Raw genomic sequence first — 24,075 nt, 5'->3', positions numbered from 1 at the left:
TGTAGGGGAGGTGGGTGCATCGGTCTGGGCTCCAATTTGTGATAACCATCGATTCGCCCCCGGGAACATGGGTGGAGGGTTTCGAGCATGGCGGCGGGTGGGGTGAGGAGGGTGGGCGATATGTTCCTGGAGGGGTACTTTGCGAGTTTGAGGGAGTTGGAGGAGAAAGCTGGGCTGGAAAGAGGAAATTACTTTGGGTACTTACAGGTGCAGGACTTTGTACGCAGACAGGTCCCACCCTTCTCCCGCCTCCCACCAATAGGGATTCAGGACAGAATAGTCTGTAGAGGAGAAGGAGGAAAGGGTAGAGTCTTGGATATTTACAAGGTGCTCATGAAGGGGCAAGAGTCCCAGACGGAGGAGCTGAAACTCAAATGGGAGGAGGAACTCGGCTGGGAGTTGGAGGACGGGGTATGGGCGGAAGCCCTGAGTAGGGTAAACTCAACTGCAACATGTGCCAGGTTCAGCCTGATTCAGTTTAAGGTCGTTCACCAGGCCCACATGACGGTGGCTCGGATTAGCAAATTCTTTGGGATAGTGGACAAGTGCGCTAGATGCGCGGGAGGACCAGAAAATCACGTTCACGTGTTTTGGGCATGCTCTAAGCTTAGGGGGTGCTGGGAGGGATTTGCGGTTGTGTCCCAGGTGCTGAAAACGAGGGTGATGATGAGTCCAGAGGTGGCAATTTTCAGGGTTTTGGAAGACCCGGGATCCAGGAGGAGAAAGAGGCCGATGTTCTGGCCTTTGATTCCCTGGTAGCCTGGCGACGAATACTGCTGGCATGGAGGGACTCAAAACCCCCGAAGACCGAACTATGGCTTTCGGACATGTCAAGTTTTCTGGGTATGGAAAAAATCAAGTTCGCCCGAAGGTGGCAACCATTCATCGACTTCTTCGCAGGGGGGTGAACGTCAGCAGGGGTGGGGGGGGGGGGGGGGAGAGAGATCAGAGTTGAGTAGGAGGGATAAATAGGCGGGTAGTGTCTATGGGAGAGGAGCGGTTATGTCCATTATGGTTTGGTTGAAGTGCTGGTTTTCCGTTGATGTTTGCATATTTCTGTAATCTGTAACTGTTTACAATGCCAAAACATACCTCAATAAAATTGTTTGTTTAAAAAAAAGATCCTCTCCCTCCATCAAATGTCAACATGGTTGAACAAGGGGAGCTGCGGAATCCACATTGCGGGTGATAAAAATTCCCAAATCATTATTAATTGGACTCGTAAGCTCCTTCAGTGAATCAACACTAGGTGTCAGCTCTTGTCAACATAACTCTTCAAAGTGTTGAACTGTGCCTTGCACTTTTAAACTGAACTTGTCATGGCTAGAATCTTGCCAAAAATGCACAGAGCATTGGCTCAGGCCAGAAAACAAGCTCGCAGGCTGCCCAGCCATACTGAACCGCACTCAAAGAAGCAAGATTCACACAGTCAGCTGGAGGGACGGGGCTTAAGAAAGCCAGCACTGCTAGGAATCCCGAGAGACTCCCCAATCTCCAATTTAAATAAAAGGCACCCCCTCATACCTTACGGACACCAAATCCCCCCATAGACATAGGGAACCACCCCCCCATCCCCCCCACGGACATCGAGACCCCCACAGACGCGTGGAACCCTCATCTTATGGATATCAAGATCCCACAAACAGAAGGACAACACCTCCACCAACTCCCATAGTTAAGGGGAACCCCTGCAGAGGATCGCATGGCGGTACCCCCTACCATTGCCCCCGGCAGTGCCAGGAGGCACTGCCATGGTACCAGGGGGTAATGCATGGGTATGTTTCTCATCACCGGTTCTATACTTATCTGTGCGCCCACGGTCAACATGGCCGTTTGATCATGGCCCATGTCATGGCTGGTTGGTCTGTATGCATTTTTGGACATTTCTGTACCTTTCATACTACTTTTCGACACGTCCACAGGAGAGTATTTTCCTGAAGCCTTGGAGTTTGATTAGCACTAACTGAAAAATCATTAAAGATTTTCAAACCAGGAATGGGTAGGGGTGTTAAAACCAACTGGAATATTCTGACCTAGATTGTGTTGCTAGATGTCAAATGCTTGAATAATTGTGCACCGAATTAATTACATAAAGAGCCTGATCTAACGGGTTTGGCTGGGATTTTCTCCCTGGCTCTGTTGGCGAGTCCCCCACCACTATCTGACTAAAGTGGCCTTTAGTATTTTCTTCGGGCCCTGGGGAGTTTCTCCCTGGGCTAGACCTGGGCCCACTGACCAGACCAGATCCTCAGAGATTGAGGCACCATTTTGAAACATTGCCCCAATCTCCAAGTGAGCTTGAGGGTCCCTCACATCCCCCATCCATGGGAAATGTCACCCCCCCACACACATGGACATCACCCCATACATCCCTAAGTTAAGACACCCCGCCATGGGGTCACTGAAGGGCTCCCCTTTTTCAGGCCTTCCCATGACTCTTTTCGGGCCCCTTTTCCAGGACCGTGCCCTTCAGCCCCCCCCACCCTTCACCCCCATCCTTCATATCCTTCTCATGCCTCCTTTCATGGGCATGGTCCCCCTCAGTCCCTGACCCTTGGCAGTGCCACTCTAGAACTCAGGCACCTTGACACTGCCACCCTGGAATGCTGGTAGAGCCCCTGCCAGATTGGCAGTGCCAGGTGCCTGGGTGGCAGGGAACCAACCTGCCCTGTTGCCAACCACCCTAGGACCTCCAATGGCCTGGGAGACCCCCCCCCCCCAGGTGCCATGAAGCCTGATCTATGTTTGTGTGGGCCAGTACGAATCAGCACCTGCGTGACCTATCGCTGGGGAACTGATTAGATTGCAGGAGGCCTTTAGATTGGGGACCATCTCATTAATGCGATGGCGATTGGCCTTAAATGTACCCGGACCTGCCTCCCCGAACAGGCTCAGAATGTGGCGACAAAGGGCTTTTCACAGTAAAAAGCCTCCTTGTGACAATAAGCGATTATTATTATTAAATGGCAATTATTGTTTTCTCGCCGCGTTTGAGCGGGATCTGGGTCCTGCCAACAGGAGCAGCCCAGTTTGATTGCAAACAACTAGGCACCCGCACGGTCCCTGATTTGAGCCTCTCCAGTGATCTATCCGGCCAGCATGGATCCTCCCTGGGAGGAACGCAGCAGTTAAATTACGTCCAAAACCTTTACTGCATGGAGAAGACAACTTGGGCGTGATCTAATGGAGAAGTTTGTCAATATCATTTGTGGCGGGCTTTGCTGGGAATTTCTTGTGGCGGGCTTTGCTGGGAGTTTCCTGTGGTGAGCTTTGCTGGGAATTTCTTGTGGCGGGCTTTGCTGGGAGTTTCCTGTGGCGGGCTTTGCTGGGAGTTGCCCACCGGCTCTGACAGCGAGTTCCCCATCACCATCTAACCACACAGTCAATTTTTCTGCCCTGGGGAGTTTCTCACCAGGCTAGCCCACATTTACAATTATTTACATCACTGGGGAGCTGAATTCACTGGCCAGACCAGCTCCTCAGAAATCGGGCCATCACGTGAGCTTGCAGGTCCCCCCACACCCCCACACCCATGGGCAGTCTCACCCCCTTTCCCCTAATTTATGGGTCCTGCTCTAGGATTGCTGAGGGACCTCCCTTTTCAGGCATTTCCACCCCCACTTTCGCGCCCCCCTTCCAAGCACCCCACACTTCACCTCCCCAACCTTCCAGAGGCTCCTTCATACCCACCCTGCAAACCCCACCCTTCATACACCCCTATAACCTCCCTTCATGGGCATGGCCCCCCTCAGGCCCTGACCCTTGGCAGTGTCGCCCTGGCACTACCACTGACACCCTGGCAGTTTTCATGGCAGCACATCAGTGCCACCCTGGCACATTGCCACAGTGCCAGGGTGGCAGTTCCAAGGTGCCTGCCTTCTAGGGGGAGGGCCAACGAGCCACCCTGACCACTGAGGGACCGCTGATGGCCCAGGAGACCCCCCCCCCCCTTCTCCCCGGGTGCCACTCTGCCAGGTCCATGTTTGTGTGGACCAGTATTGAATAGCACACAGCTGGGGACTCCCTGGGGAGGGTGTTGCTGGGAGATGGTAAATCTCGGGTGATCACACCTAATTAGGTTTAAAACTGGTGCGATGCTGATCATGCCGCCTCCCAAGATTTGGGTAGACCTTGTAAGGTGTACTGGCTGCTGGGAAGTCTGTGGGAGACTTTTCCCAGCATCTACCGGCCAAATCGAGCTCCCGTTCAGGCAGGACGCAGCAGGTAGATCGTGCGCTCGATTTGCTTTGTACAAGAAGCCACCTTGGGCTACCAATGTTTCTCGTTATGCCCAATATGCTCTTGAGTCCACAGGAGTGACTTTGATGTTCTCTGGCCATCCTTTCATCACTACTTCTGTAGATGCCTGTAGAGTTGCATCTTGTTTGCTGGTTTGCTTGATTTGAGCAAAACAATTGCCTGCCAGATTCATGTCTCTGCTGGGTTGATGACTTCCTGAACATGTCAAATGCTTCATATTGAATCTGGAAGATTTGACATTCTGATGTAGCATCCTTAACTTCCTTCATGGAAAGCGCTGCTCTCAATAGTATGTCAACAATGTGCATCTGTTTCCCTCGCTTATATGTGATGTCTAAACAATGTATCTGTAACCGAAGAAATATTCTTTGCAATCACTTTGGAGCAAATATTAGCGGTTGGAAAAAAGTGCTGTGAAATGGCCGTGGTCGAACTCCGTTGTGGCATTGTCTCTCCCAAGAATCCATTGATGAAAATGCTCACAAGCAAACAATACTCAGACACTAATTCTCGATCTGAGTGCAGCACTGTTCAGTTTGTGTTAATGCATTGGATGCAAATGCGACAGTTGTCCTTTCTGCATCAAATTTGTCTCATTGGTGTCACACTGCAAGATTACTTCACCATTGACATCAGAGTACTTCAGCACTGGTGTTGTCATCACTGGTTGTTTGATTTTAATAAATTCTGCTTCTTATTCTGTGCCCCAATACCACTGCACAAACCTGACAGTGAACTTCCATAATGGTTTCCACAATGTAGTTACATTGTGTATATATTGTGTTGCCCTATTATGTATTCTCATGTATTTTCTTGTATTTTCTTGAATTCTGTTTAATTCCCTTTTCTTCCCATGTACTGAATGATCTGTTGAGCTGCTTGCAGAAAAATACTTTTCACTGTACCTCGGTATACGTGACAATAAACAAATCCAATCCAATCCAATGGTTTACACTCCGATGACAAATTAGGCAAAATATTTTGCTTTGTAGTTCATGAATCCAACGAAGCATTGCAATGTCTTCATATTGTCGGCCACAGCATCGCTGCTCCAGTTCTCAGGATCTGGATGTTAGGATCTGGATGAAGACCTTTTTCTGTCAGTACATTTCCTGGGTACTTGATTCCAGGTGTTTTCAGTTGCAATTTTTCCATCCAGCGAGCTCTAGCAGTCATACTAGATTCTGATTGTGGTCTGCTATGGCATCTTCCATTGTGACTCCATATCCATAGACTAGTAGATTATCCACTTTGGCTATCACTCTGGGAAGATCATTGACTGTCTCATGCTGTCTGCGTTGATACCCTTCTGGAGCTGTGGAAATGCCAAGCAGCTTCTGCAACCATCTGTATGTCCCAAACGGCATCCAGAATGTCGTTAGAAAGTTACTGCTTTCATCCAGCTTCACCTGCCAGTATCCATCCTTCACATCTAGGACAGTAAATAGCTTTACCGTTTTTGGTAAGTTGTGGCAAAAATTCCTTTAATGATTGGTATTGGGTAATGACACCCCTTTAAAGCTTTATTAAGATTTCTTGGTCGGGGTTTTCCAGTCCTGCCGATTTCTGGAATTATCAGGAAGGGACATAAAATTTGTGATGCACTATCAATTGACCACAGAAGCGAAGTTGTAGTCTGAAACTGAAGGCTTTAATAGACAAGATGTTTCCCCAGCAGCTCAGGTACAGAAAGGAAGCTGTGGGGAACACACGGGCTCTTATACCCCGCCTTACAGGGCGGAGCTACCTTACAGCTCTAGCCAATGGGTGACTAGTGCTACATACCATTGGGCCAATGAGCAGCGAGCCTTCTCCACCAATGGTCTCTCAGCATTGCTAGTTACCGTAATACTTCTAGTCATACTACCACAATTTGACTGACCAGCAAAAGGTCCATTGATTTTGGGAAGGAATTTCTGATCCCACATCAGGGGCGGGATTCTCCGACCCCACGCAGGGTCCGAGAATTGGCGGGAAGCGGCGTTATTTCCGCTCCCGCAGGTTTTCGAATTCTCCCGCCGGTAAAAAACCGGCGTTGTGCAAATCCCGTCGGCAGCCTGTGAAAACAGCTGGCGCCGGCGGGATTTCATTTTATTTGCACTGACCTTAAATCTCCGGCCCGGATGGGCCGAAGTCCCGCCGACGTGGCCACGGGTCACGTCGGCGGAAAATCACAGTTGATTTAAAACGGCGTCAACCATTGATGATGGTTGACGCCGTTCAGTGTCGGGGTGGGTTGCGGCCATCGGGGGGGGGGGGGGTGGGTTGCGGCCATCGGGGGGGGTGGGTTTGCGGCCATCGGGGGGGGGTGGGTTGCGGCCATCGGGGGGGGGGTGGGTTGCGGCCATCGGGGGTGGGTGGGTTGCGGCCATCGGGGGGTGGGTTGCGGCCATCGGGGGGGGGGTTGCGGCCATCGGGGAGTGGGTTGCGGCCATCGGGGGAGTGGGTTGCGGCCATCGGGGGAGTGGGTTGCGGCCATCGGGGGGTTGCGGCCATCGGGGGAGTGGGTTGCGGCCATCGGGGGAGGGGGGTTGCGTGCCATCGGGGAGTGGTTGCGGCATCGGGGCGTTGCGGCCATCGGGGGAGTGGGTTGCGGCCATCGGGGGAGGGGGTTGCGGCCATCGGGGGAGTGGGTTGCGGCCATCGGGGCGTTGCGGCCATCGGGGGGAGTGGGTTGCGGCCATCGGGGGAGGGGGTTGCGGCCATCGGGGGAGTGGGTTGCGGCCATCGGGGGAGTGGGTTGCGGCCATCGGGGGGTTGCGGCCATCGGGGGGGGGGGTTGCGGCCATCGGGGGGGGGTGGGTTGCGGCCATCGGGGGGGGGGGTTGCGGCCATCGGGGGGTGGGTTGCGGCCAATCGGGGGGTGGGTTGCGGCCATCGGGGGGTGGGTTGCGGCCATCGGGGGGAGTGGGTTGCGGCCATCGGGGGAGTGGGTTGCGGCCATCGGGGGAGTGGGTTGCGGCCATCGGGGGTTGCGGCCATCGGGGGAGTGGGTTGCGGCCATCGGGGGAGGGGGTTGCGGCCATCGGGGGAGTGGGTTGCGGCCATCGGGGGGTTGCGGCCATCGGGGGAGTGGGTTGCGGCCATCGGGGGAGGGGGTTGCGGCCATTGGGGGAGTGGGTTGCGGCCATCGGGGGAGTGGGTTGCGGCCATCGGGGGAGTGGGTTGCGGCCATCGGGGGAGTGGGTTGCGGCCATCGGGGGAGTGGGTTGCGGCCATCGGGGGGTTGCGGCCATCGGGGGAGTGGGTTGCGGCCATCGGGGGAGTGGGTTGCGGCCATCGGGGGGGTGGGTTGCGGCCATCGGGGGGTTGCGGCCATCGGGGGGGTGGGTTGCGGCCATCGGGGGGTTGCGGCCATCGGGGGGGTGGGTTGCGGCATCGGGGGGGTTTGGGGGCAGCGGCGGGCAGAGAGGGGGGGGGCGACGGATGCCCGGGGCCAACGCACAGTCGCCCCCCCCTCTGAACGCCGCTGCCCCCTACCCTAACCACCCCCCCCTCACCACCCCTACCTCCCTCCAACGCCCCTACCCCCCTCCCCACCACCCCTACCCCCCTCCAACGCCGCCCCCCATCTCTCGCAACGCCGCAACCCCCCCCCCCCTCAACGCCGCAACCCCCCCCCCCCCTCAACGCCGGGTCCCCCCCCCCTCAACGCCGCAACCCCCCACCCTCAACGCCGCAACCCACACCCCGTCCCCCTCCCTCTGAAGGCCGGTACCCACACACCCCCCTCTCTCCTCCTCCCCCCCTTCCTTCCTCCTCCCCCCCTTCCTTCCTCCTCCCCCCCTTCCTTCCTCCTCCCCCCCTTCCTTCCTCCGTTAGTGGGGGGGGGGGGTGCGGCGTTAGTGGGGGGTGGGTGCGGCGTTGGAGTGGGGTAGGGGTGGTGAAGGGGGTAGGGGTGGTGAGGGGAGGGGGTTGGGGTAGGGGCAGCGGCGTGCAGAGGAGGGGGGCGACGGATGCCCGGGGCCAACGCACCATCGCCCCCCCTCTGCACGCAGCTGCCCCTACCCCAACCCCCTCCCTTCACCACCCCTACCCCCTTCACCACCCCTACCCCCCTCCAACGCCGCACCCCCACACCCCCACTAACGCCGCACCCCCCCCCCCACTAACAGAGGAAGGAAGGGGGGGGGAGGAGGAGAGAGGGAGGGGGGGGAGGAGGAGAGAGGGAGGGGGGGGAGGAGGAGAGAGGGAGGGGGGGGAAGAGAGAGGGAGGGGGGGGGAAGAGAGAGGGGGGGGGAAGAGAGAGGGAGGGGGGGGGTACCGGCATTGAGGGGGGGAGACCCGGCATTGAGGGGGGGGGGACCCGGCATTGAGGGGGGGGGGGGGGCCCGGCATTGAGGGGGGGGGCCCGGCATTGAGGGGGGGGGGGGCCCGGCATTGAAGGGGGGAAGAGACCCGGCGTTGGAGGGGGGTAGGTGTGGTGGGGTGGGAGGTAGGGGTGGTGGGGAGGGAGGTAGGGGTTGTGGGGAGGGAGGTAGGGGTGGTGAGGGGGGGGGTGGTTAGGGTAGGGGGCAGCGGCGTACAGAGGGGGGGCGACGGTGCGTTGGCCCCGGGCATCCGTCGCCCCCCCTCTCTGCCCGCCGCTGCCCCCAAACGCCGGAACACACCCCCCCCCCCCCAAATGCCGGAACACACAACCCCCCCCCCCCAAAATGCCGGAACACACACCCCCCCCCCCCCCAAAATGCCGGAACACACACCCCCCCCCCCAAAATGCCGAAACACACACCCCCCCCCCCCCCAAAATGCCGGAACACACACACACACACACCCCCCCCAAATGCCGGAACACACACACACACACACACCCCCCCCAAAATGCCGGGTCTGTCTCTCTCCTTATCCTCCAAAAAACGCCGGGTCTCACCACTTCCGCAGCTGGTGAAACTGACGCGTATCGCGTCAGTCAGCTGCTAGCCCCTCCGGGAACGGAGAATAGCTGCCTTAAAGAAGGCCCCGGCGCCGGAGTGATTAACACCGATTTTTTTCGCAGGCAACCCGCGTTACGAAGGGCTACGGAGAATCCCGCCCCTTATCCTCCAAAAAACGCCGGGTCTCACCACTTCCGCAGCTGGTGAAACTGACGCGTATCGCGTCAGTCAGCTGCTAGCCCCTCCGGGAACGGAGAATAGCGGCCTTAAAGAAGGCCCCGGCGCCGGAGTGATTAACACCGATTTTTTTCGCAGGCAACCCGCGTTACGAAGGGCTACGGAGAATCCCGCCCCAGGTGTGGCAAAAAATTTCAGCCTTTGTGCCTTTGCATACTCTCAGCTTTCAAGTTGTGTCACTGCTGGCATGCTGCTAATCCAGTCTGTAGGAGTTGTTACTTTCTTGATAACACCCTTCTTTTCCAGCCCTGCCATTTTGTTTTTTAAGCTTGACCTGATAGTAACTGGAATTCTTCACAATAGATGCTGAATTGGTCTTTCACTCTTATCTACATTGAGATGATATTCACCAGTACGCATCCAAACTCAGTGGGCGAGATTCTCTGGACTCACGACGGTTCGGAGAATAGCGGGCGTCGGAAATTTTTACGGCGACGCTGTTCCGACGCCCTCCCGCTATTCTCCGAACCCCGCAAAATGTCGGAGTCGCCATTCCCGACAAACGCCTCCTTCCCGCCCCTGACACGACCAGAATCGCCACTGATAGCCCCCCCCCGCTATTCACCGGCCCGGATGGGCCGAAGTCCCGACGTCATGGCGCCCTGTTTGCACGTCGTGAAACACACCTGCTTTTTAAATTCGTCAACCAGTCGGCCTGGCTGACGACAGCTTGGAGGAGGTCAGGGCACCACTCTGCGCACCGCTCAGCGCACCGCTCAGCGCACCGCTCAGCGCACCGCTCGAGTCTGGCCACAACGGGGAAGGCATCCCTGAGAACGGGAGGGGGTCCAGAGCGGGGGGAGTGTGGGGCGACGGGCGAGGCAGTGGGGGAGACGGGGGAGGCAGTGGGGGAGACGGGGGAGGCAGTGGGGGAGACGGGGGAGGCAGTGGGGGGCGACGGGGGAGGCAGTGGGGGGCGACGGAGGGGGGGGGGGTTAGGTAGAGAGTGAGCCGTCCAACCCCGTAACAAAATGTCTGCCAGCATGCCATGGTGTGCCGGTGACGAGGACACGGCCGCTGGTTCCCCTGTGGCTTCCGGACACAGGCCACTGACGCACCCGTGAGGAGGCCATAGTTTACTGGCCGTTGGATGCAGAAAGTGACCAGGGGTTAGGCTGACCGCGTGTCAGCAGCGCGACCAGGCCACCGGGACACACTGGTATCCCATGGCTGGCGGCTGCCGAGGTGTCGACTAACGTCCGTCTAGCATGTCCCGTTTCTCTGCCTCCTACCACCCTTCTGTAGGTTAGCACGATGCATGGGAACAGAACGGCTATGTTCTGCGCAGTGGTTGGGGCCGCTCTACTGGATTTGGAAATGCAGCAGCATCCACACCCACAACCCGCAGTGGCTGCAGGGCCAGCTGCAGCAGCAGAGGGAAGGGCCGAGGAGTTGCCAGTCGTCGAGCAGCATGGGGGGGGGGGGAGGAGGAGGAGGAGGAAGAGGAAGAGGAGAGAGTGAGGGTGCAGCCACGGCGCCAGAGGCGACGACCAAAGCCGAGGGTGTACCGTGTCCGGGTCTCTTTCCTAACAATGCCGGACATCACCTGCAGGAGAAGACTCCGGCTGAGTAGGCAGACGGTGATACATATCTGCCAACTCCTGTCGCACCTCGCCCCACGTGGAACGGGGGGAGGACAGGCGATCCCGGTTGCCATCAAGGTGACGGTCGCTCTGAACTTCTATGCTACCGGCTCCTTCCAGTCTCCGAGCGGGGACGTCTCCGGGATCTCCCAGTCATCGGTGCACAGGTGCATCCGGGATGTGACCGACGCCCTCTATGCCATCGCGGACCGCTACATCACCTTTGCCGAGGACCAAGCAAGTCAAGACTCACGAGCCCGTGGATTTGCCAGTGTGGCCGGGATACCGAGGGTTCAGGGGTCAATCGACTGTGTTCACGTCCCCATGCGCCCGCCTGCTGTGGACAAGGAAGTGTTCACAAACAGGAGGGGGACATACTCCATTAATGTCCAGGTGGTATGCGACCCCCACATGAGGTTCATGAACGTCTGTGCAAGGTTCCCAGGGAGTGTGCATGACTCCTACATACTAGCGCAGTCGTTCATCCCTGCGATGTTTGAGGGACGTCCCCCCCGGCTGAGGGACTGGTTGCTAAGCGACAGGGGTTATCCGCTGAGGTCTTGGCTGATGACGCCTATACGGAGGCCTCAGACCAATGCGGAAACACGATACAACGAGGCCCATGCAGCAACCAGGGGTGTGGTGGAGCGCTGCCTTGGCCTCCTGAAGATGAGATTCAGGTGCCTGGACCGCTCCGGAGGGGCCCTGCAGTACCAGGCCGACAGGGTCGCTCGCATTGTAGTGGTCTGCTGTGCGCTGCACAACATCGCGATGCAGAGGGGAGATGACCTGTTGCAGGAGGCGGAGGGAGAAGCTAGTGGCAGTGGTGCCAGCACAGAGGAGGAGGAGGAGGAGGAGGCGAGGGAGGAAGAGGAGGAGGAGGAGGAGGAGGAGGAGGAGGAGGAGGAGGAGGCTGGCGGAAGTGGCGGGGCGCAGAACGCAGACACGACCCAGGTGCTGGTGATGTCCAGGAGGCGGCACGACGGACCCGGCAAGGACGGCGGGCACGCGACGCCCTGGTGGCAGCACGGTTGACGCATCGCATGTGACGTCCCGATGAACACCAAACCACCACCTGCATCGCTAGTCATGCAGAGGGTCACCACACAACTGCCACCACCACAACCCCCCCCCCCCCCCCCCCCCCCTCAGTGTACACTGCTCCACTTCGACATGACGCTTATCACTGGGTGCAGACGGAATGGCACAACATTGATGGCTGTGTCAGCGGGTGTGATCAGTGCCATGTGGAATGATGACAGCCCGCTCTGCGAAGAGCTGTGAGCTCAGAATCGTTAGAGAGAGTCTGACCCATGGCAATAGCTGAACCATCCACCTTGGTGGCCGCTGAGTTTGTCACTGACACTCCATCACGTGCCCGCGTGGGCTAGCTGTGGGAGGGGGTAGGGGCAGGGACTGCACACCCGGCACCGAGGTTTCACCACCCGTCACCCCCAGCGACACTCGGTCACCATCACGATTCCTGTGGCTGTGGAACAATCACACGGTATTACAAGTAAGGTGGAACAGTGCGTTTAATATTAACAATTATTTACAGGTGCCCTAGCCCCTACAACTAAACTGTGCCCTTCACCCGTGCCAACTTACTCAGTGTCTATCTTAGTTGCCTTACGGGCCCTACCACTACGTCTAAGTGACTCCCCAGATGATACAGCAGGAGTGGAGGAGGATTGCTGCGAATCGCCCCCCTCGACTCGTTTCTCCTTGGCTAAGCGTTTCCTGGGGCGACCAGGCCTTGATGGGCCAGGCTGCTCTGCGGGCGTCTCGGGTGACATTGTGCCACCCTGCTCTGCCTGCTGCCCACCCGATGCACCAGGGATGGGACGGGGGGAGGCCGAGAATTCCGGGACGTCCCGTGATGGAGTTAATGGGACGGGCACCGAAACCTCCTCCTCCCTCAGGGAGCCCGGTGGCCCCCGGGCCTCACTTTGGGACAGAGGTGCGAGCGGGGAGGTGCCCCGTCGCACCACCGACACCTGGCGCTGCCAGTCCTGGAGGCCTGCAACGGTATCCACCAGGATCCGAAGGTTTGCAGAGACGGAGTCCAGGGAGTTAGACATTCCTGCCAGGGACTGTGCGATCTCAACCTGTGTGTGCACGACGCCATCCAGCACATGTGTCAGGCGGTTGATGGTCTCCGCGACCGACTGCTGCGACTGGGCCATGACCTGCTGAGACTCGGCCATGGCCCGCAGGGCGCCGGCAATGTCGTTTTGGCTCTGGCACATTGCTGCCTGTGAGAGGGCAACCCTGTCCAGGGCCGAGGATGACGCGTGCACATTAACCCCAACGTCTTGCATAACCTGACCCATTGCCTCCACCGCGGATGCCACCCGTGCGGTGTCGGACTGGGTCTCTGCCATGAGCGGCACCACTCCCTGCTCTTGGACGCGGTTCGACTCCTCTAACAGCGTCTGCAGAGCCAGGAAGGCTGCCCTCCTCCCGCCATTGTTTCCCTGGGTTTCCTGAGGCATCAGCTGTGCGGGTGGGTTGATAAACTCCAGGAACTCAGAAAACGTCTGGGAGCCAGCTGCATCCTGGGCCTGGTCTGGCCTCCGCAAGTCCGGGCCCTCTGTTGCTCCGACCTCCACCTGCTGTACCTGCTCAGCTGTGATGTGCCAACCAGACTGTGCCCCAGGAGACTCATCACTAAATAGGCCCGCCGGGGTGTGTGTCTCTGGGATGATGGATGTGGTGGGAGAAAGCAGTGCCGCAAGCCCGACGCTCTCAATGTTTAGGGCCTCCTCCAGGGTGTGGGGCTGCTCAGCGACAGGAGGGTTGTCCCTGGCCATTTCTGGTGGTGGTGGTGGACTTCGAACCCTCTGTGCGTCCTGGTCCGCAGATTGGGTTGGGGCGGATAGGGCTGCCCGCTGATCGGGCACCCTCTGTTGTGAGGCCCCGGGTGAGGTGGCGGCAGATTCCTGTCTCCGTCTGGAGGCAGACGGCCCTGGTCGTTCGGCATCACGTCCTAGGGAAGAGAATGAGACGTGTTATTTCGATTTGCTCGGCAGGCCGCTGGACGGTCCCAGTGGGCAGGGTTTGTGAAGGGACAGAGGATGGGGGAGGTGTCCCAGTGGGCAGGGTGTGTGAAGGGACAGAGGATGGGGGAGGTGTCCCAGTGGGCAGGGTGTGTGAAGGGACAGAGGATGGGGGAGGGGTGAGTGTTTGTCAGGGAGGGTTGTCTCACTTGCTGCAGTTCCGCCAACCTCGCATTGCGCGATATCACGGGTGGCAGACCCCCCAACAAGGTCCAGGGCCCTCTGTTCAAAGGTGCTGAGGGGGTGCAGGTTGGGCGAACCCCCTCCAGTCTTGTGCCGGTCACGGTGGTTATGAGCGGCCTTGGCCTGTTGGGGGAGGGAACATAGGTAGATCATTACAAAACGGTAGGTATCAGCAGTCCGTTCAGATACTGGCACAGTTTGGGGGGGGCAAGTTGTCATAAGACGATTGCATCTCTCCTCGGGGCCAGAGCGCTGGGTCTGTGACAACTTTGTGAACCACCCTCAAATAACTCTGCCCCAATCCCTCTCTCCCCCCCCCCCCTCCCGTGCCGGGGGGGGGGGGGGGGGGGGGGGTGCTTAAGTTAAGGGGGAGGGATGGTTGTGACTAGGGGGCACCCTCATGGCACTTACCCTGGCAGACCTGGTGAGGTCGTGTAGCTTCTTCCTACATTGCTCTGCTGAGCGAGGGGTCTGCCCCACAGCACTGACGGCAGCAGCCACGTCACGCCAGGCCTGGCGTACCGCGCTGGCAGGTTGGCGATGCCCTCTCCGCGGGCGGATGATGCCCCTCCTCTGCTTCACGGCATCGAGCAGCGCCTCGACGTCAGCATCTACAAAGCGAGGAGCAGCTCTCCTCGGCTCCGACATCCTGCCCGACAGATTCTGTGGTTGCCCGCGCCTTTTTACGGCGTCGGGCGGCGTCACGTGGGCGTGATCGTGTCGTCGTCGCGTTCCGTCGTCATCACGCACGTAATTGACGCGGCCGCGCTACTAGCCCATTTCCAGGAAGTGAATCCGTCGGGAAATGAAGCTTTCGCGACCGTCGTAAAACGCACCCGATTTTTACGACGGTTTTACGACTTTCCGCGGGTGCGGAGAATTTCGCCCAGTAAACACATTTTTGTGCTCCTTTAAGATCCGTTCAGCGATCAGCGGTTTAGCATGCAGTGCACCTTGTAAATCCCTTTAGGCATGCTTAAGGTTATCAGTTTGATGCACGATCAATTGAACAAAGACTAGAGTTGGGTACAACTGAGGCTTTATTGCTCTAAGATGTGTGGCCTCCCACAGCAGCTGGCGAAATGGCTGCTGCATGGAGGACACACATTATTTATACTCTGCCTACTGGGCGGAGCCAGCAGGCAGGGACTACCGACGAACCTGTAGTACAGGTCCTACCATACATCACCTAATAAAGGTGTAACAGTGGTTTACCACACAGTTCAAGCCTTCGGCTTTGTCCAGCTGAGAAGAACAGCTTTTGCATACTCTCTATGATCTGACACTCCAGATCTTCATTCTTGCCATTACATTTGGCTCTCAGATTAACCTGCCCTCTCGGTATGAGTATCGTGCTGTACTTGAACAGACACTGGAGTGTGGCGACATGGGGATTTTCACAGTAACTTCATTGCACCGTTAATGTAAACCTATTTGTGACACTAATAAAGATTACTATTATCATATAGCCTCAGCCTTACTTTCAAGGGCTTCATTTTTGAATTGCCATGTTGAGTACAGGTCTGTGAAGGTCATATTGCATGATGCACCAATGTCTATTGGATACTTCATGTTTACTTAATGCTGTCCTTCGGTCGTCATCATTCTAACAGTCCCAAACCATTTATCACCTACAGACTTGACCGAACCAATCTGTTATATGGTGTATAGTGATTTGTCAGAAACTTTGGCTGATACCTCACCAGTGTCCATCTAGATAGGCTTGTTTTGCTTCTGACTAGCCAAACAATTGTGTGCAAAATGATTTGGCTTTTTGTAGTTAAAGCACTGCTTTCCCTATGCTGGACAATCCTGCTTTTCTTTTGTATGATGTATTTGCGTCCTGTCCTTTGTCTGTGGTTTTTCTGCTCTTTCAGCCTGGAATGTCTATCAGCATAATGTAACAACTGGTCCATTTTGACATACATGTGCTCCAGTTGAAGTTTTACACCCACTGCACTTTTGCACATGCCTATTGGTTTCCTCAGAATAGGTTTCTCCTCCCTCAGTAGACTTGCTCTCGCTGCAGGATCTCTTATGCCCAAGAGAACCCTATCTTTTTTTTTAAATTTAAAGTACCAATTTTATTTCCAATTAAGGGGCAATTTGATGTGGCCAATCCACCTACCCTGCACGACTTTGGGTTGTGGGGGTGAGACCCACGCAGACACAGGGAGAATGTGCAAATTCACACATTGTCACAGTGCCACGGCACCATGAGGCAGCAGTGCTAACTACTGCACCACCGAACCACCTAACTCTACCTTTAATTAGGTAATTTTTTAGTTGCCCAAATTCACATGACTCCGAGCTGTATTACTGCATTCACATACTGATCAATAGACTCATTTTCACCTTGAGACCTTGTGTTGAATACATAGGGCGCGATTCTCCGCAAATGCGGAGAGTCGTGAAGGCTGCCGTGAAACTGGCCGTGTTTCACGGCAGCCTCCGCGCCCCCTCCTGGGACCCGATTCTGCTCCCCGGTCGGGGCTAGCAGCAGGGCCCCGTGAACCTCGGCATTGCAGGCTTAGCGAACTTCGCTAAGCCTGCGCGCCAAGGTTAACGGCGGCTGGCGCGCACGATGACGTCAGCCGCGCATGCGCGGATTGGACGGCTCCAATCCACGCATGCGCGGATGGCGTCATCACGCATATGCGTGAAACCCGCGCATGCGCGGGCCGTTATGCCCCTCAGCCGCCCCGCGGACTGATCCAGCGGGGCGGCGGAGGAACAAAGAGTGCGCGGGGTTCGGACCCGCTGCCCGTGATCGGTGCCCACCGATCGCGGGCCCATGCCACCCTGGTGCAGCCGTGCCAATCGGTGGCATGGTTCTCCAGAACGGCACTTTGCGGCTGTTTTCACGAACTGTGATAGCAGGTGTGTTGGAATTCGTGAAAACGGCCGTAAAGGCCTGGGAAATTGGCCCATCGGCTAGGGGAGAATCGCTGCTCGCCGTAAAAAAACGGCGAGCAGCAATTCGTGTCTTGGGGCGGCCGTGGGGGGGGGGGGGGGGGGGAGAATAGCGGGAGGTCGGGAAAAATGTCGGGAAGGCCTTCCCGCTATTCTCCGACCCGTCGTGGGGGGCGGAGAATCGCGCCCATAGTGTTCGTAAATCACATTCACTTGGGTTTAAAGTGTGCCTTCAAGGCTCTCAAAACTTCTGCTGTCTGTTTTTTCTATTCTTCAAAAGAGCATTATTGTGAAATATAATTTATAACAGTCTCTCCACAGCAGGAGTGTTGCTACTTTTATCAACTGAAGCTTGTTAATTAAATCTGTTTCAATCTCATAGTTTACCATTGCATGTGGAAAAACTGCTGATTTTTCTTTGCTTCAACAGGAGCAGGGAGTAGAAAATTTGCAGTCTTTTTTGGTCTCATCCAGCGATTTTCTTGCAGCCTTCGCCTTGTCAGTGAGCTTTTCTTAGCAGCTCTGAACATTTCTGCATTCCTTTTTTAGTAGCTGTGGCTTCTCTCCAGCTTTTAAAAACTCAATCTCAGATCCATTTCTGACACCATGTTACCAGTTCAAAGCCCCCAGTCTTTCAAGTGTAATGTCTGATGCACCATCAATTGCACGCGAGGCGAGTGATTTACCAATGTCAGGCTTTAATTAACTAGAACACAGCCTGGCGATCGTCTACAGTGGAAAAGGCCGATCGTCAGGCTTCTGAGCATTTATACCTCGTTGATAGAGGCGTGGTTAACTCAGCCTCTCGGCCAATCGGTCGAGAGGCACATGACCGACCAGGGCCAATGGTAAGCCGACGTTCTGGCCCAATGGCAGACGAGTATGCAGATCATATCATCACATTCACCCCTTACGGAGAAGGAAGGCGGGGGGGGGGGGGTGTGAACGAGACCCGGGGTGGGGGGGGGGGAAGAACTGATGATATGAGTAGCCGTCGGGAGAATAATTTTCTCTCCGTACCCTTGTCGAATTTGGGGGCTTGCCACTGGCCCAGACATAACAATATTTACAAAAGGAAGTCCATGGGACCGTAGAACTCTAGATGGATTCGATCAGTCGTTTGGTGGTCCTTGACGTCCTGGCCGAGCGCCGTAGTGGAGGAGGAGTCGTCGGATCGGCTGATGGTCCTGCTGATGTCCTGGAGTCCGGGAGCGATAGACCTCGAGTAGTCTCCGTCACCTGAGCTGGCCGTGGAGACGCCATGGATGAGGGATGGGGAAGCTGAGTGGGGTGCTGGGGTGAAAAAGGGGAGGGGGGGTCTGTGGTGGGGGGGGGCTGCACGCCGGCGGGTGCCAGGTCCCGGAGGGAGACCGTGTCCTGCCGACCGTCGGGGTACTCCACATACGCATACTGCGGGTTAGCGTGGAGTAACTGGACATGCTCCACCAACGGATCGGACTTGTGCACCCGCACATGCTTCCGGAGCAAGATGGGTCCGGGGGTGACCAGCCACGTCGGGAGAGGGGATCCAGAGGACGACTTCCTGGGGAAAACAAGAAGACGCTCATGAGGTGTCTGATTAGTTGCAGTACAGAGGAGTGAGCGGATAGAGTGCAGTGCATCGGGGAGCACCTCTTGCCATCGGGAAATAGGGAGATTTCTAGACCGGAGGGCTAGTAGTATGGTCTTCCAGATGGTACCATTCTCCCGCTCGACCTGTCCGTTACCCCGGGGGTTATAGCTGGTCGTCCTGCTAGAGGCGATGCCCCTGTCAAGCAGGAATTGACGCAGCTCGTCGCTCATAAAGGAGGACCCCCGATCGCTGTGAATGTACGCGGGGTAGCCGAACAGTGAGAAGATGGAGAGTAGGGCCTTAATGACGGTCGATGTGGTCATGTCGGGACAGGGAATGGCGAAGGGGAAGCGGGAGTGTTCGTCGATAACCGCCAGGAAGTAAATGTTGCGGTTGTTAGAGGGAAGGGGCCCCTTGAAGTCAATGCTGAGACGTTCAAAGGGGCGGGATGCTTTGATCAGGTGTGCGCGCTCGGGGCGGTAGAAGTGCGGTTTGCACTCGGCGCAGATGTGGCAGTCACGGGTTACTGTCCTGACTTCCTCGATAGAGTAGGGCAGGTTGCGGGCCTTAATGAAGTGGTGTAGGCGGGTCACCCCTGGATGGCAGAGGTCTGCGTGGAGGGAGCGGAGGCGGTCTATCTGCGTGCTGGCGCAGGTACCGCGGGACAGGGCATCAGGAGGCTCATTGAGCTTCCCAGGACGATACAAGATATCATAGTTGTACGTGGACAACTCGATCCGCCACCGTAAAATCTTGTCATTTTTGATCTTGCCCCTTTGTGCATTATCAAACATGAAGGCTACTGACCGTTGGTCTGTGAGGAGGGTAAACCTCCTGCCGGCCAAATAGTGCCTCCAATGTCGCACGGCTTCGACTATGGCCTGGGCTTCCTTTTCCACAGATGGGTGGCGGAGTTCGGAAGCCTGGAGAGTTCTGGAGAAGAAGGCCACGGGTCTGCCCGCTTGGTTCAGGGTGGCCGCCAGAGCTACTTCTGAAGCATCGCTCTCGACCTGGAAGGGGAGGGCCTCGTCGATGGCACGCATCGTGGCCTTTGCGATGTCCGCTTTGATGCGGCTAAAGGCCTGGCAGGCCTCCGTCGACGGCGGGAAGGTCGTGGTTTGCATGAGGGGACGGGCCTTGTCCGCGTAGTTGGGAACCCATTGGGCGTAGTATGCGAAGAACCCTAGGCAGCGTTTGAGGGATTTGGGGGTATTTGGGAGAGGGAGTTCCATCAGGGGGCGCATGCGTTCGGGGTCGGGGCCTATCACTCCGTTACGCACTACGTAGCCGAGGATGGCTAGGCGGTCGGTGCTAAACACGCATTTATCCTTATTGTACGTGAGGTTAAGGAGTTTTGCGGTTTGGAGGAATTTCTGGAGGTTGGCGTCATGGTCCTGCTGGTCGTGGCCGCAGATGGTGACATTATCAAGGTACGGGAAGGTAGCCTGTAATCCGTACTTGTCGACCATTCGGTCCATCTCCCTTTGGAAGACCGAGACCCCATTCGTGACGCCAAACGGAACCCTAAGGAAGTGGTAGAGGCGCCCGTCAGCCTCGAACGCGGTGTACAGTCGGTCACTCGCGCGGATGGGGAGCTGGTGGTAAGCGGACTTAAGGTCCACAGTTGAGAAGACCTTGTATCTCGCGATCTCGTTCACCATGGTAGAGATACGGGGGAGAGGATACGCGTCCAGTTGCGTAAACCGATTGATGGTTTGGCTATAATCGATGACCATCCGGTTTTTCTCCCCCGTCCGGACCACCAGCACTTGGGCTCGCCAGGGACTGTTGCTGGCCTCGATGACCCCTTCCGTCAGCAACCTCTGGACCTCGGACCTGATGAAGGATCGGTCCTGGGCGCTGTACCGTCTGCTCCGTGTGGCGACGGGTTTGCAATCGGGGGTGAGGTTAGCAAACAGGGAGGGAGGGTCTACTTTGAGGGACGCGAGGCTGCAGACAGTGAGGGGGGGTATAGGGCCGCCGAATTGAAAAGTCAAGCTCTGCAGGTTGCACTGGAAGTCCAGTCCTAGGAGTGCCGGTGCGCAAAGGTCAGGGAGGACAAGGAATTTATAATTTTTAAAAACCTTCCCTTGGACCGTGAGGTCCGCGATGCAGCACCCGGTGATGTGGACGGAGTGCGAACCTGAGGCTAAACCGATTTTGCGTGTTACGGGATGGACAGGGAGCGCGCAGCGTCTTACCGTGTCAGGGTGAACGAAGCTTTCCGTGCTCCCGGAGTCCAGCAGGCAGTCCGTCTTGTGGCCGTTGAGGTGGATCAGCGTAGTCGTTTTGGCGAGCGTGCGTGGATGAGACTGGTCGAGTTGAACGGCCGCGAGCCGTGGAGAAAATCCGTCGTCGCTGTCCGATTCCATGCTGGAGGGACCTTGCGTGGCAGATGTGGAAGTCGGTGGCCAGGATCCATATGTGGGGTGAACGGCCGCGAGCCGTGGAGAAAATCCGTCGTCGCTGTCCGATTCCATGCTGGAGGGACCTTGCGTGGCAGATGTGGAAGCCGGTGGCCAGGATCCCCAGGTGAGGTCTGTTCCCCAAGATGGCGGCGCCCAGGACCCGCACGTGGGGTCGGGGCCCCAAGATGGCGGCGCCCAGGACCCGCACGTGGGGTCGGCACCCCAAGATGGCGGCGCCCAGGAAGCCCTCGTGGCCGCTGGAGGCGGAGCTAGCGTTCCCGGCGCTGTGAGCGGAGAGGCGCGCAGGCCGGCTCCAAGAGGTGAGTGACCGGCATCAGCTGCGGGGATGCACAAGCCGGCTCCAGGACGCCGGCTAGGTGCATCAGCTGTGGGGATGCGGAAGCCGGCTCCAGGACGCCGGCTAGGTGCATCAGCTGTGGGGATGCACAAGCCGGCTCCAGGACGCCGGCTAGGTGCATCAGCTGTGGGGATGCGGAAGCCGGCTCCAGGACGCCGGCTAGGTGCATCAGCTGTGGGGATGCGGAAGCCGGCTCCAGGACGCCGGCTAGGTGCATCAGCTGTGGGCGGAGGTAAGGCGCGCGGGCCGGGTGCGGGGGGCCGGGGGCGGGGGGGAGCCGAGTCGCGCTGCGGGCAGGCAGGGACCGGGGGGCCCGGAGAGGCGAGCCGGTCGGGCGCCGGGGCCCGGGGGTGGGGGGAGCCGGGGTCCGGGAGCGAGGGAAGCAGGGCCGCTGCGGGCAGGCAGGGACCAGGGAGGCCCGGAGAGGCGAGCCGGTCGGGCGCCGGGGCCCGGGGGCGGGGGGGAGAAACGTGCGCGGCGGGCAGGCAGAGGCCTGGAGGGGCCGGGGAGGTGCGCATGTCGGCCGGCGGGGCGCGAGTCGGTAGCAGCTGGGGCGGCCCTGGGGGAGAGAGGGAGGCACACAGGCCGTTTGCAGAGGCCTGGGGGAGGGGGGGAGAGTGCTGTGCAGCTTCCAGAAGCGCTGCAGCCAGCGTTTTGGCCTGGCAGACCGTGGAGTAGTGGCCCTTCTTCCCGCAGCTCTTACAGAGGGCGGAGCGGGCTGGGCAGCGCGAGCGAGGGTGCTTAGCGTACCCACAAAAGTAGCAGCGGGGCCCCGCGGATTTATCGGGGCGCCCCGCGGCACAAGCCTGAGGGAGGCCGGGAGCGGTGGGTAGCTGGTGGGAAGCGTGCCAGGAGGCGGCCTGGCCAGGGTCATAGGTGCGCGCGCTTTGATCTGCGACCTCCAGGGAGGCGGAGAGAGTCAGTGTCTCCGTTAAACTGAGTTCGTCTCTTTCCAGCATCCGCTGGCGGATCACGGGGGACAGCATCCCAGCCACGTAAGCGTCTCTGACGAGTAGCTCCATGTGCTCTGTAGCGGACACCGCTTCACAGGCGCAACCTCTCCCCAGGGCACAGAGGGCCCGGGCGTATTGGTCTAGAGACTCACCGGGGACCTGCTTTCTGGTGGCCAGCAGATGTCGAGCGAATACCCTGTTGATGGGTTTGAGGAATTGTCCTTTTAGCTTCCGTATAGCTTCATCATAGTCTGTTTCGTCTTCGATTATTGAGTAAGCGGCAATACCCACGCTGGAGTGGAGGACGTGCAGCTTCTGTGCCCCGGTGGGGGGGGTGGTTGTAGATGCCAGGAACCCTTCGAGGCAAGTCAGCCAGAGCTTAAAGAGTTCTGTAGAGTTCAGAGTTTGCGGGCTGATGCGGAGGCATTCGGGCTTGATGCGGAACTCCATCTTCAAAGTTGTAGTTAATTAAATTGATGCACCATCAATTGCACGCGAGGCGAGTGATTTACCAATGTCAGGCTTTAATTAACTAGAACACAGCCTGGCGATCGTCTACAGTGGAAAAGGCCGATCGTCAGGCTTCTGAGCATTTATACCTCGTTGATAGAGGCGTGGTTAACTCAGCCTCTCGGCCAATCGGTCGAGAGGCACATGACCGACCAGGGCCAATGGTAAGCCGACGTTCTGGCCCAATGGCAGACGAGTATGCAGATCATATCATCACAATGTCTTTATGGAACTGTGTGTGAGATAACTCTTCCCAACCCTGTGTCTCATGGCAAAGGTCACATGACAATGGGAAGCCAGATAGGACATGTAGTATTGATGGCATTTCAAAACTCAAACATCTCTAACTTACCGTGACCAATGGCTATTGTAAGTCACATGTTGAAAAGACTAATTTTCTGCTTTCAATTTAAGGAGCTATGACTAGCTGTTTACTGAAGGAACAGGTTACAAGTCTGTGAAAATGGCTGAAAGCATTTAACCACACCAGTTGAATATCATTAGTCCCATACTTCTTTCATTTGCTGGCATATTTTGTGGGGCGAGAACACATTGGCAGATCTCACGTCAGCCAAATGTGTTGTCAGTAAACATTAGTCCAACCTGTTTTAAAATCAATTCTACCATCAAAACACATATAAGGGTGGAACTAAAGTAATCCACCCACACCTATGCAAGATATTTAACTGCATACTCAGAGACACATGTTTCGGTTACTGATCTTAACATAGGTTTCCATCAGCTAGAGGGTGCAATTCTCCCAAAAGAGAACAAAGTCCCCTAGCGAGCACCTTTAGCCGCGTGTTTCCCGGCACTCAATGGGTTGAATCCAAAAGCCTCAGGTACCTGGGGAATCTGCCCAAAGTCTCGCTCTAATATGGCACTTTGCTAAAAAGTAACCCCGGTCATTGTGGGAGGATTCACATCGCAACGTCTCGCAAGATTGCGTTGGATCTTGTGAGACGTGGCAAGCCGGGTAGATCCCAGGAACCGGGTCTTCCAGCTTTCAATGGTCATGCTATACCGCGGCGAGCTGCTTTCCACGCACAGCGTGGCCATTGAATCGCACCCCGACTGTTTTCAGTTTTCCAAACCTTTGAGGTATTTAATGCTCCAACAAACTACAACATTCTCGAAAATAGTAAATATAATAAAGGGAATTGA

The 24,075-nt window shown here is 57.1% G+C and overlaps 1 protein-coding gene across 6 annotated transcripts in view; it reads right to left on the bottom strand.

Moving 5' to 3' along the window:
• The window catches only part of c14h11orf65 (chromosome 14 C11orf65 homolog), a 102,392-nt gene that overhangs the window by 52,073 nt on the left and 26,244 nt on the right, over window positions 1-24,075 (bottom strand). The window contains exon 1 of one of the 6 annotated variants that reach the window (XM_038818465.1): window positions 17,497-17,752. The exons of the other annotated variants lie outside the window; for them this stretch is intronic. Within the exon in view, the coding sequence (XP_038674393.1) occupies window positions 17,497-17,499 (3 nt within the window). The 5' untranslated portion in view covers window positions 17,500-17,752. Of the gene's footprint in view, window positions 1-17,496; window positions 17,753-24,075 lie in introns of those variants that run through there. 6 annotated transcript variants of the gene reach the window in all.

Source organism: Scyliorhinus canicula, chromosome 14, assembly GCF_902713615.1.
Source record: "Scyliorhinus canicula chromosome 14, sScyCan1.1, whole genome shotgun sequence".
Lineage (NCBI taxonomy): Eukaryota > Metazoa > Chordata > Chondrichthyes > Carcharhiniformes > Scyliorhinidae > Scyliorhinus > Scyliorhinus canicula.
The sequence above is the reverse complement of the archived record's forward strand: the minus strand, read 5'-3'. Positions and strand labels throughout refer to the sequence as shown.